The sequence below is a fragment of the Protopterus annectens genome, chromosome 4.part0, assembly GCF_019279795.1.
Source record: "Protopterus annectens isolate FY-2018-M chromosome 4.part0, PAN1.0, whole genome shotgun sequence".
NCBI lineage: Eukaryota > Metazoa > Chordata > Ceratodontiformes > Protopteridae > Protopterus > Protopterus annectens.
In genome coordinates this window covers 753,081,149-753,093,742 of record NC_056733.1, presented here as the reverse complement: position 1 = coordinate 753,093,742, position 12,594 = coordinate 753,081,149, and the positions used below count along the sequence as shown (strand labels likewise).

At 40.9% G+C, this 12,594-nt stretch overlaps 1 protein-coding gene across 1 annotated transcript in view; it reads right to left on the bottom strand.

The window, feature by feature from the left end:
* The window catches only part of DGCR8 (DGCR8 microprocessor complex subunit), a gene marked incomplete in the record, with an annotated part of 1,139,047 nt that overhangs the window by 313,735 nt on the left and 812,718 nt on the right, over nt 1-12,594 (bottom strand). Inside the window, 1 exon segment of the mRNA XM_044068709.1 lies at nt 937-1,064. Within this exon segment, the coding sequence (XP_043924644.1) occupies nt 937-1,064 (128 nt within the window).

Genomic DNA, 12,594 nt, shown 5'->3' with positions numbered 1-12,594 from the left:
TTCATTATGGAATACTGAATTACTTACTAGGGGATGACAGAGGCTCATCACTTGTTTAATACTGCTTAATACTGGTACCGTATTCTTCAAAGCAATTCTTGGCCCGAGTGACTTGTGTGTACAGTCTGCATGTGTTCTTTGTTGTCCATATGAATTTGTGGTGGATGCCCAGGTTTTTCTCCAAAATCTAAGACTAAGTAAACTGTTGATTCTCCAAAACTGCTGTAGGTTTGGGTGCAGTGTCTGTGTCGTGCAATGAGCTGGCACTACATTCAAAATTATTTTCATCCATTCTGCACCTACTAAATACTGGGAGATGTTCTGGGTTTTCCATAATTCCAAACAGAATAAAGTCAGTTAATGGAGAATGAACGCACAAAAAGGCTGAAAAACAGCAAATTACTGACAGCAGATTTTAAGTTGTTTACCAGGTAAGCAAAATGCTCTTTCATAACCTGGCAGACAACACCCTGGTAACAAAGGTAATGGTAAATTACTGCACATAAGAAAAATCGGAGAAGCTAATAACACGTTTCTGAGGCTGGACTTCACAGAAGAGAAGGAAACAAAATTCTGTTGCTTTTGAGACAAAGTTCATCTTACAGACACAGAGGCACACAGGCACACACACACAGGCACACCTCTGTACAATAAACCAAAAATCTGAAGACTAAGTAATACATCTTCATGGGAATAAACATTTATACGTTCATTTCCTTTTTTTTTTTTTGTTAATATATTGATTTTATTGTTTCTTTTCTGGGAAACACACAGGACTTGTATTCTAGCCATAATGTCACCACTGCACACTGTGCAATCTGTTAACATGCCAGGTACTTACTCAGAGCTCAGCACATCTGAACTTCTAGACTACAACACACACACTTTTTCTACATTGTTTAAGCTAATGAAAGTCCCAGTAGAACTCTACATTACCTGTTTCACCATCTTGCTGTTCTCCCTGCCGTACATTCGTAATAGTGAGCCCCAGTTTTTCACATGTGGATGAAGCAGTTGCAGGATTTTCTGTGAAGCTAGCTGCTTTCCAACTCTCTTGTTCTTGCCTAACAAAAATAGAAAATGCTGATAACGTTATAACTATGCATCTGCTCATTTAATGCCACAGTTTGCACAGTGGATGAACACAAACGTTTGACTATTTTCTTACTGATTTATGTCGGTAACTTAACTGAAAATCTTGCTGCTGAGTCCACAAAACTGAATACACTAAGAGGATAATATGAACATAAAAAGAAAAGGGGAAAAAAAAGAAAAACAAAACATTCTTACAGCTGCACTGTCTTCAAGCTGTAAACAAATTACTGGAAATATAGTTTAATCACACAAGATTACCTAGAAATTACTAGCAGGCTGGTTTCAACATAGCTTCAATTCCTTTATAAACAGTAAGAATTACAGAACACAGTTATTTCTAAAGTCTCGTCTTCCCCCTCCCTTTCCTTTTACACGGCTGACAAAGCCTAAAAAATAATACTGATACACAAGGGTAGTCAAGATATGTGAGGTAAGAAATAACAGGACCAATGTTGTGGGGTCGTGGGAGTGTACACAGATGCAAGTCTTTCAGCTAAACATTTCGGCAGTGGAATGTCCCTAGAAGTGGGAGAATGTGCAGGGGTTTTTTTTATACATCTCCAGGTCCTCAACCAATGGCTCTACTATTGCCACTCAACTGGCCCATTCACTGTAGGGGGAGGGGAGAACCAAACATTCACAGAATATGCAATGTTCCTGCATGGGATATCCCGAATGGTAATTACCTTCCCCAGCAAAAGTCTGGTGTTATGAAGTCTGTAAGCCTGCTGGCCCTGTAAGCCAACCTACCCTCTCCTACTTAAAAATAGCTACGTGACAACTCACCCAGACTGCACCATTGCTGTCTCCCAAGGGCAAGGATACCTCTGCATGCTCAATTCCCCTTGGGTACCTGGTATGGATGCACCATGACAGTACAGGCTCAGAAGGTGGTAACTCCATTAGGTATCTTCTGGCTAGCCTGAATCACTGGCAGTGGCCACTCAACTCCCATCCTCCCAATTAGCTCTTACAAGTGCCTGAGCTATTACATGAACTCCGGTCACCTAAGGCATAGTCAAGGGCTTTTATCCACCTATGCCAAGGAGCTAGGTTGGGTAGATACAGTCTTTAATAATACACATTCCCTGGCAGCCAGGTTGAGAGAGTGAGTGCAATGCACACCTTTGTTTTTTCCTGCAGCCTGTCATAAGCTGAAAGAACTCATCTCAACAAATGCTTTTGTACATAAATACATACAAATATTTCAAGCACAGGAATTAATGCCCTTTTAGCCTGCCAATATATCAAAACACTTGTTCCAATAAGTGACCAGATGGTTCTTAAAAATATCTAAACTAGTACTTTAATGTAATTTGGCAGCCTGTTCCATGCATCAGCTGCTCTCTCAGAGAACCAATAAGTAAACTTCTCATTCCTATACAATCTTCTACATAGGTTATCTGATGATTCTCTATTACTTTCAGACAAACCCAAACATTCCCAGAGGTAGCTGTAACTAAATGCCCTGCATACCTGAATAAAATCTTCTCTCAGATATCTATTGAGAGACTGCACAAATCCAAATATTTTAGTCTTTCATAATAAATTTTCACATGTACTCTCTCTAGTTTACTAATGCTTTTTTTATACAGTTTCCATATTGTTATTCCATACTCAAATTTGAGTCTACTTTAACAAACAATGACTTCTTCATTTCTGATTTCCTAGACTTTACAAATCTTTTTTATATAACCTATAGTTCTAAAACTATCATTAACCAATTGGTTGATATGATTAGAAACTCAGAGCTGGAGCGACCCATATACCCTAGTCCTTAAATGAATCTACAGTTTCAATCATTGTGTGCTGTGTTACATATTCACCTTTCATTTTTATGACTCCCAAACCTCATATGCTTAGTTGCTGATGTATTTATTAGCATATTATTCTCCTGCACCCAAATAGTCAATTTTATTCCTGTTCTTTTGCAGAAATGCCTCATTTGCAACACATGTAATCAGTTTACCCAATTTCAGGTCATCTGCATATAAACTATAGAACACCTCAAATAAGATTTAGGTCAGAAAGACACAAACTAAACAAGTAATGGTAAAGCACACAGCCCTGTGGGGCACCCTGACTAACCAAGAATTTCACCTTCGATTGCTGTATGATACTTGCCATGTCCTATTTGGAAGCCATGCAGCTTTCCATCTGATCAAGAGTACATAGATACCTAGTTTTAATTTATTGATCAGTGTTTTGTGTACGACTTTGTCAAATGCTGAAGTTAAATCTATACAAATTACATCACAGCACAATTTTTCATTCATAGCTATTACATTGTTATAGAACATCATGTTACAAGGGGTGATGGATCTATTTTCAACATATGCATGTTGATATTTGGTTTCAAGTGCCCAGCCTATTCAATTCTGACAATAACTTATCCAATATTACCTTTTCCATTATTTTTCCACAACATTAAAGTAGACTTAAGGGTCTGTATGACTCTGGATTTGTCCCTACTCCCCTTTCCCTTAAAGACAGGTTTAATAAGCATGTCTCCAATATGACTTGGGAAATAATAGCTATAATGGTACTGTACATTCTTGCTGAAGTGTTCCCAGGTCATTATTACTAATTCCATCTCCTTCTTTGTTTGGATCCAGTTTGCACAGTTCTTTTTCAATATAATCTAATTTAATTACCTGGCTATCACAAGGACAAATTATCGCCCCCTTTGTGGAGACAAAACTGTTTTGCTTAAGACTTTGTAAATACATCTGTAATCTGTTGTGTCTGAGAATACTGAAGGTTACTGCTACTTTACAGGAAAGAGTGTGAATTTCTAAAGATATCAAAAAGCAGAAACCATACAAAAAGAAAAAAAAAATCACAACAAAAAAGAAAACCCATTACACAAAGAAATAAGCTGCTCAAATGTACATAAGACCATCAGACCTATCATAAGCAAAGCACTAAAAAGGAATTAAGCTTGGGAGCCAGTTGTGCAGCACACCTGTTCGTTAGTTAAAAATATGAAATATAGGCAGTCAAAGCAAACTGTATACTATCAGTAGACTACAAATCCAATATGCAATGTTTGGAAAAGGTGCGAATGGATGACCATGTGGCAGCCTCAAATTTTCCAGGCAGACATGACTTCTATAAAAAAAAAAAAGTCTGTAGAGGTAGCCAGTGACCTGATGCAATGGTCAATAAAGTTCTCAATCAAGGAATTGTATTTGTCATAAGAAATATGTAAAGGAATGGTTTGCTAATTAAGTGAATGACCCTAATTCTTCATAAAACATCCAAATCTAAAAAGATGTTCTAAAGGGTTACGTCCTTTCCACATTTTAGACCGCCTTTATGAGTATCCGTGTAATGCAAAATTCTTTCCACTTTTCTTGTTTAGGGAAGACAGCGACCTGAATGAGCTGGCTTGAGGTACATTTGGAGCTCAGGCATGAAGGAAGTATTTATTCTTAAAGACACCTTGTGCTTTGGAAAAGTGAGTAATGCTCTTTACAAATTATGCTTGACATTCATAAATCCTTCTGGCTCACATCATGACTGCAACTAGAAAAAAAAGTTTTCCTAGATTTATACCTGGAGTCAACTAAAAGAAGCAGCTCAAAGAACGGTATTTTTTCTAGCACAAAAGCAAAATCCCAAACTGGGGCCACTAAATGGCATGTGGGTGCAGTACTGCTTTCCGTAAAGTATTTAGTAGGAGGTTCAACTGGATAATAGGCAGTGAAAGTTGTAACCTGAAACAGTCAGAATTATATGTGGTAGAATGCTCTTGAATCAAAACACAGTGGAAGAGCTTCTAGCCACTGAGACATCTATTCAGACTGCCTTCTTCAATGAATGTCTACCCAAGACATGCAAGTGCCTGCAGCTAGGCATTAACATATTTAAGGCTACATAACTGCAGATACTATGATCTCCACATTTGTAGTTCTAAAATATACTTATACTACACACATTCCACAAGGCAACAAATATTATACTATAGTGACCATTTTAAATTACTCAACTTTGCACTAGGCAAGCCACTGGCTTGTTACCTCAGATAAGATCACTTGTTACCAAACAGTAAATGTGCTAGGTAAATGCAACCTTTATCTTTGTAATCAAAATCAGCTCTAGAAGTATTCACATCTCTAGAATATTTAAATCAACAATCCACTGTGAATGTCTGCTTTTTCATTTAGTACAGTGATTTTTTTTTTTTTTTTTAACTATAGCTATTATTAAACGCACAGCATAAGCTTCTCTACAACTATCAAAAATCTGACAAGCTCTCTTCTTGCATCAGTACTGATTATGACACTTGCTATTCATTTTCTCTCACCTTTGATGAAAATATCTTATACAGATGAATATAATTAATCCTACACAGCTTTCAAATGTCCCACTGGAACACAGTTCCTTGGTTCAGCCACTCTAGAAAGTATTTCAGCTTCAGGCTACAAAATTTCCAAAGACATCAGTATTCTTACTCTTGTTTCCAGAGATTAAATCTGGCACTCTTCTCCAGCTTCTGCAGAAAGAATCATTCCTGATTCTGCAAATGTGTTACCACATTTAATTGTTTTTATATCAATTCTGAGACAGTAATGTAGCTCAAGTAGGTAATCTGCTTTTCAACTTTGAGTTTAAATTGAGCTGATGAGACACCTCACCCTTGCAGAAGGGCATTTCTTATTCTCCAAAATTATGAGATGACAATCCTTGTAACTTTTGCTATGGCTCTTCTTTCTCAGTGCCTGGACAGTTCTTTCTTTGCCAATTTAACAGGTAGCACAGATCTAATATGTTTGAATTCCTACTGCACACAAACATCTGAATTCCTGGCTTCTGCATTACAGAGTACTGTCAAATAAGACACTGGGTAAAACCTGTCCTAAGAATAACGATTTTAATGCACTAATAACATTTGCATTTGGATTCAGGTTGGAACGTCACAAAACAGTTTACCATATGCATGTTATACCAGGGTTGGCAACCCAATTAAAATAAGGTGACAAGTAACCACGAATGAGGTGGTGATACAGGTGGTACACCAAACCTGTCCACAGCATGTCACAGATACCTGCTACTGAGGTATGCATGGCAAATCATTGCCATGGTTACAAGACAAGGTGACCATGGCAGTCAGTCAGCAGCAGATGCCTGTGGCACACAGTGGAGAGGTTTGGTGTGCCACCTGTCACCACCTCATTCATTACTTTAGTCACATTTTTAGCTGGGCTCCCAACCCTGGTGACATACACATATGGCAGCTGGCATAATGGTTAAGGTGTTTACCTTACAAACACAAGGTGCAGGGTTTGAGTATCATATGGGGTAACTGGCTAGGCTTAAAATGGTCCACAAGCACAGTTAGCCTAGTACTAATCTATGAACCTATGACAAACTGTTCTGTGACATCCCGATCTGAATCAAAGTGCAACTGTTATTAGTCCATTAACATGATATTCTTCATGATATTCTTAGGACAGGATTTACCTGATGTCTTATCTGACAGTACTCTGTAATGCAGATACCAGGAATTCAGAAGTGTGTGTGAACAAAACCAGTGTACTATATATAGTGGGTACTATTGATGCACCTATTCTGTGTGCAATCAGGGGGTGAAGCAAGAGCTAAAAGATGAAAGGGAGCTGTAGTATTTAGGCATGCAAGTTGCAGCAGTACACATCTCTGGGCAGTGGAACAAGAACTGTACGAGACACACTCTTCATGGCTACTTTTTCCTGTGCAATCTCTGGTACGCCCCTGAGCAGTGCAACACACAAATTACAATCACATTAAAAGGTGATGAATTTTTAGCTGCCACTGTTTCTCCTCCTTACATCATTCAGTATTATGGGCCATACAAGTTACCACTGCCCAGTACTCAAGTGTGAATGTGGGAAACTGTTCTGTAATCACCCTCGCCTTAATCCCTTGTACTTGTGTGTTTGTCAGCTGAATTACTTCAGATGACTAGCAATAATAATCTGAACAATCTACATGTTCTTAAATTAAAATCATTAGCAACTCAACCCCATAGAGGACTACCACCAAGCCACCAGCTCTTTCTCTAGTTTGCTGTTAGGTATGTACTCTTGCAAGGGAATATGTCAATGGCTTGAGAATTCTTTATCAGAGTGCATATCCACAGTGAAGGTGCCTTATAAAAAGACTTCATGAAACATGTTTTAACAATGTGTTTCTTCACTCATGTTTTGTCACAGACATATTCCTGGATTGGCTCATCAATACATTCTTGCTAACAGTTAATTTACTAGTGCATCACATTTTGTGAACTTGTTAATGATCCTGACTAAAACAGTCTATTTTCATGTTGAACCATACCTCCTGTATCATTCTAAATGGCATCTACTGCAAAACTAGCTTATTTGCATCACTACTTTACTAGTTTAAGCAAGTCAAAACTTTTCCAGTTCACAGCTACATTCACAGGCATATTACGTACAGAACTTTTCAAGCAACTGCATCAGTTCTAGAAATCTCCAATAATACTTGTCTTTTGGCTTTGTCATCTGCATAAATGCTTAAAACATTATGTATAAGGCTTCAGGCCCACATATGACTCACTTTTGTTTTATATATGCTCTTATTTAACTAGAAATAATGTTGCCTTAATCTACTCAGCAGTTTAGCAATCTGTCATGTTGTTCTTGCACCTAACCCTACACTAATAGATCATTTACATAAGCAACATGTTTTTTGCACAGCATTCAACACCATGACTGCAATATATATAGCCAGACACCATTCCCAATAATATGAATGACTGCCTCCTTAATATGGGCTCTTCACTGACCTAACCCAGAGCATATAAAATGGTAAATCACCCACTCTTGCTTCACAAATTTGCTAAATTTAATTTTGAAAATAAAATATTACAATCGCTTAAAAACTATCTTGAAAACAGAACCTGGCACATTACCTTATGGCAGTGGTTCCCAAACTTTTTCGATTCTCAGCTCCCTTGCTGAATCCAGGTTTTCCCAAGGTGCCCCCGTCAAATTCTAACAAGTATACTTTACGAAATAGTATGTTACTGTGAAAATATTTACAAAGGACTGGACCCAAAACTGCACACTTCAGTGTAAATGTTTATTACTTTCTGCAACTTTTGGTTTTATTTACTTATTCATTTTGAACTGGATTAAATAAAGTGATCCCCTTAAGTCCATTTTTAGCAACAGCTTGGGTAGAAATTGAGATTACAAAGAAATGCAGAGACTAACAAACAATGTTTAACACCATTGTAATTAATAAAAACAGCACATTAATAATAGTACATAGCTTATGAACTCTAGACTGAACCCAAACATGCCAACATCACAATAAACTAAATATAAGAAAACACAGATGTTCTGTTAAACTCACACACATCCAAAATGAATTTAACCATTTTATTTTATGCCACTGGATCTTTTCCTCTGCATCTCCCTCTAATTAAACCATAGGCATAGTCCAAAGCATATGTCTAACAGGCATTACACCTCTTGCGTTTCGGTGTACCTAATACAGTTTGGGGGTACTTTCCCCTCCATATACTTCCCTCATGGAGTGTTCTGTTAACCAACACTATTAAAGCCATGCTTGAAGACAATTTAAAGACAGGCTTTATGAATGACTAATCAATAATTAGAAGTTATGTACCTACCATAACGTTCCATGTTAGTTGTCTTCTCTCGCCTTCTTTCTTGCTGGATGGGTTCGGAGCCGATCCTCGGCTCCGACTCGGCACTTGCTTAGCTTGAGAACTCCTTTTACCAGCTCGAGGCAACCCTATATCCCATGATGCAAGGCGGGACTACCTCAGATCTCGTTTGGTAGCTAACATACCCTGCTAAGGACTAACCTAGTAGAACTAGGACACAAAAATTCCTAACAAAGGACTATTCTATTGAAGACTCAGGAGGGAACAACCTGAGAAGAGGAAACTCTTCAAGATCTGTCCAGGCTAGGGGGAAGGAGGGAGGCAGAAAGAAGCGCAGAGAAGACAACTAACATGGAACGTTATGGTAGGTACATAACTTCTAAATGTTAAGTTGTCAATCTCGCCTTCATTCTTGCTGGATGGGACCGCGTCCCTAGCACCTGTATCCCGGGTGGCTCAATGGAACAGACTCTTGAGAACTGTGGAACCAAAACTGGCCCTGTCTCTGGAGGCCAAATCTAACTTGTAATGAGAGACAAAGGTATGAGGAGTGGCCCAAGTAGCTGCTGCACAAAAAGTATCAATGGGTAGTCTATCCTGAAAGGCTGCAGAAGTGGATAGACTCCTGGTTGAGTGTGCTTTTGGTTTAGAAGATAGCTGCTTGCCTCTGAGAGAGTACACAAAGGAAATGGTGGAAGTCAACCATCTGGATAAGGTCACTTTAGAAATTGGAAGACGTATCCTGTTTTCTGCATAGGAGACAAATAATTGGTCCGATTTTCTGAATTGTTTAGTTCTATGCAAATAGTACCTGAGCTGACGATGGACATCCAAAAAATGAAGCTTCTGTTCAGCTCTGTCGGAATAGTTTGGGAAGAAGACTGGTAGATCTATAGATTGGTTAATATTGGTTTGAGACACAACTTTGGGGAGAAAGGAAGGGTTCGTTCTTAATGATACCCTGTCCTTATGAAAAACCAAGTAAGGGGAACGAATGCAGAGAGCTTGAATCGCGGAAACCCTTCTTGCTGAAGTGACAGCCAGTAAGAATATAGTTTTCCAGGTCAATAACTTCAAAGAACATGAAGCAGACGGTTCGAAGGGAGGTAGTATCAAGGATGCCAACATTAAGTTTAGATCCCATTGCGGAGGAGGATGCTTTATAGGCGGCTTTAGGAGAAAAACTCCTCTCAGAAAGGCCTTGCATAATCTATGAGACATAATGTTATTGTCATGCAAGCCAACATGATACTTGGAAATAGCAGCCAGTTGTACTTTAACTGTAGATGACGATGATCCTGAATGAAAAACCTCCGCCAGGAAATCTAAAACAGAATGTACAGGAGCAGTAAAGGGATCAATATTCCTGGAATTTGCCCAAATAGAAAAACGTCGCCACTTGCTAGCATAAACAGTCCTAGTGGACGACTTTAAGGAAGACACTAAGATGTCTCTGACAGAGTCAGAGATCATCGGAAGCCTGGCTAGGGAAGGAAGTGGAGCAACCAAGCAGTGAGGTTGAGAGAATGAATGGCCCGGTGCTGCTGACCCGACTGGTGGATCAAGAGATCTGGAACTGGGTCCAGATGCCAGGGCTGCACCAGAAGGTGACGATGCAGAGACGGAAACCAAATTTGTCGAGGCCAATAAGGGGCAATGAGAATCAACTTGGCCCTCAAAACGGTGGCTTTCTGAATGACTTGTGGAATCAAGGGAAAAGGAGGAAAAGCGTACAGAAGTCCCCGGGGCCAATCCTGGGTTAGAGAGTCTCTCAGGGGTTGGCCTGGAAGGGGAAAGAGTGTGAAAAAATCGGGGCACTTGTTGTTTTGAGGAGTAGCAAAAAGATCGCAACAAGGAGTGCCCCACTTCAGAAAAATCTGATCCACTACAGATTGATTGAGAGACCACTCGTGAGGCATCAGAATGGATCTGCTCAGCCTGTCCGCCAAGAGGTTGGATCTGCCGGGGATGTGCGTTGCTATCAGAAACCGATGAGAGGAGATTGCCCATTGCCAAAGTCTGAGAGCTTCTCGACACAACGGATAGGACCTGGTCCCGCCCTGCTTGTTGATGTACCAGACCACGGACATGTTGTCCGTTTGTACTGCAATAGTCCCCGTGGGAAGAAAGTCGTTGAGGGCCTGCAATGTTAAAAGCACCGCTCTCATCTCCAGGACATTTATGTGCAGATGGTATTCTATGGGTTGCCACGTCCTGTGGACCATCCTGCCCGGATAATGCCCCCCCCCCACCCGATCAGAGAGGCATCCGTAGTGACTGTGGCAACTGGAGGAGGGGAAACAAAGGGTCGGCCCAGATGAAGAAGAGGGGAAGATATCCACCAATTCAGATGAGTTCTGCACGACTGTGTGACTAAGATTTCGTGCCTCATCGGGAGACTGTGGTACGACCACTGCGTGAATAGCATCCACTGCAGAAGACGCATGTGGAAGCGAGCCAGTGGTAGTAGAACAATGGCCGCAGCCATAAGACCTAGAACCTTCAGTATAAATCTGGCTTTGACCTTGTTGCTCTGCAATAGAATCCGAACAAATTTTTGGATGTCCAGAATTCTTTGATCTGTTAGTCTGGCTAACATTTTGACGGTGTTTAATTCTGCGCCTATAAAGGTGATAGATTGGCAAGGCAGCAGAGAAGATTTTTCAAAATTTACTGAAATTCCCAAACTCCTGCAAAGCTGTAGAGTGTAGTCTCTGGTCTGAAGAAGCTGACACCTGGTGGTGGCGGAGAGGAGCCAGTCGTCCAAATAAGGAAACACCTGGAATCCTTGACGTCTCAGATGAGCTGTGACCACTGCCATGCATTTGGTAAACACTCTGGGGGCTGAAGTGAGGCCAAAGGGCAGGGCTCTGAATTGGTAATGACTGGTCCCTAGCCGAAAGCGGAGAAACCTTCTGGAGCGCCTGTGAATCTTTATGTGATAGTACACGTCCTGAAGGTCTATAGAGCACATCCAGTTGTCCTTGCCCAGAAAGGGCAGAATGGACTGAAGCGTGACCATCCGGAATCTTGCCTTCTTGACAAATCTGTTTAGACTGCTCAGGTCTAATATTGGTCTCCAATCTCCCGTCCTTTTGGGGACCAAAAAGAATCTTGAGTAGACGCCGGATCCTACCTGGTCTGCCGGCACAGTCTGGACGGCTCTTTTTTCTAGGAGCTTTGAAACCTCCTGTTCTGCCAAATCCCTTTGACCGAGTGAGATGTCTGGAAGGGATTGTTGAGGTACGGGATACCTTTCGAAGGGGATTTTGTAACCCTCGGATATGATCGACTGTACCCACATATCTTGTGATAGGGATTGCCAGGCTACTGGGTACAGCGAAATCCTTCCCCCGACTGCCTCCAAGGGTGGACAGTCGGGCAACACCTCAGGGATGCTGAAAGGGCTTCTCAGGAAGAGACTCCCTGTTGCCCTGGTTCTGAGGACCCCCCCCCTGCCTCTAGGGCGGCGTCTATTATTGTTACCCCTCTGCCTCTGGGGTAAACTGACCACGTGTGTCCGGTGTAGCTCCTTGGGCTTTATGGAACACATCTTCCCCCTTCTGACCCTTGGGATATGGTCTAGAAGGAGTGGAAAAATGGACTCCAACGGCAGAAAGAGTTTTACCGTCCTGCTCACACCTGGTCAAGGTATCCTTCACCTGAGGTCGAACAAAGCCGAACCATCAAAGGGGTATTAGTGAAGGACGCCTTAAAGGGGTCCGCAAAATTACAAAGCCGCATCCAGGCTTGGCGTCTAAGAGCAACTCCTGTGCCTGCGGCCCTGCTCGCTCCATCGGCTGCATAGGATATGAGCCGCATGGAGGAGTTGGATAGGGAATTCAGGATTGCTAGCTGTG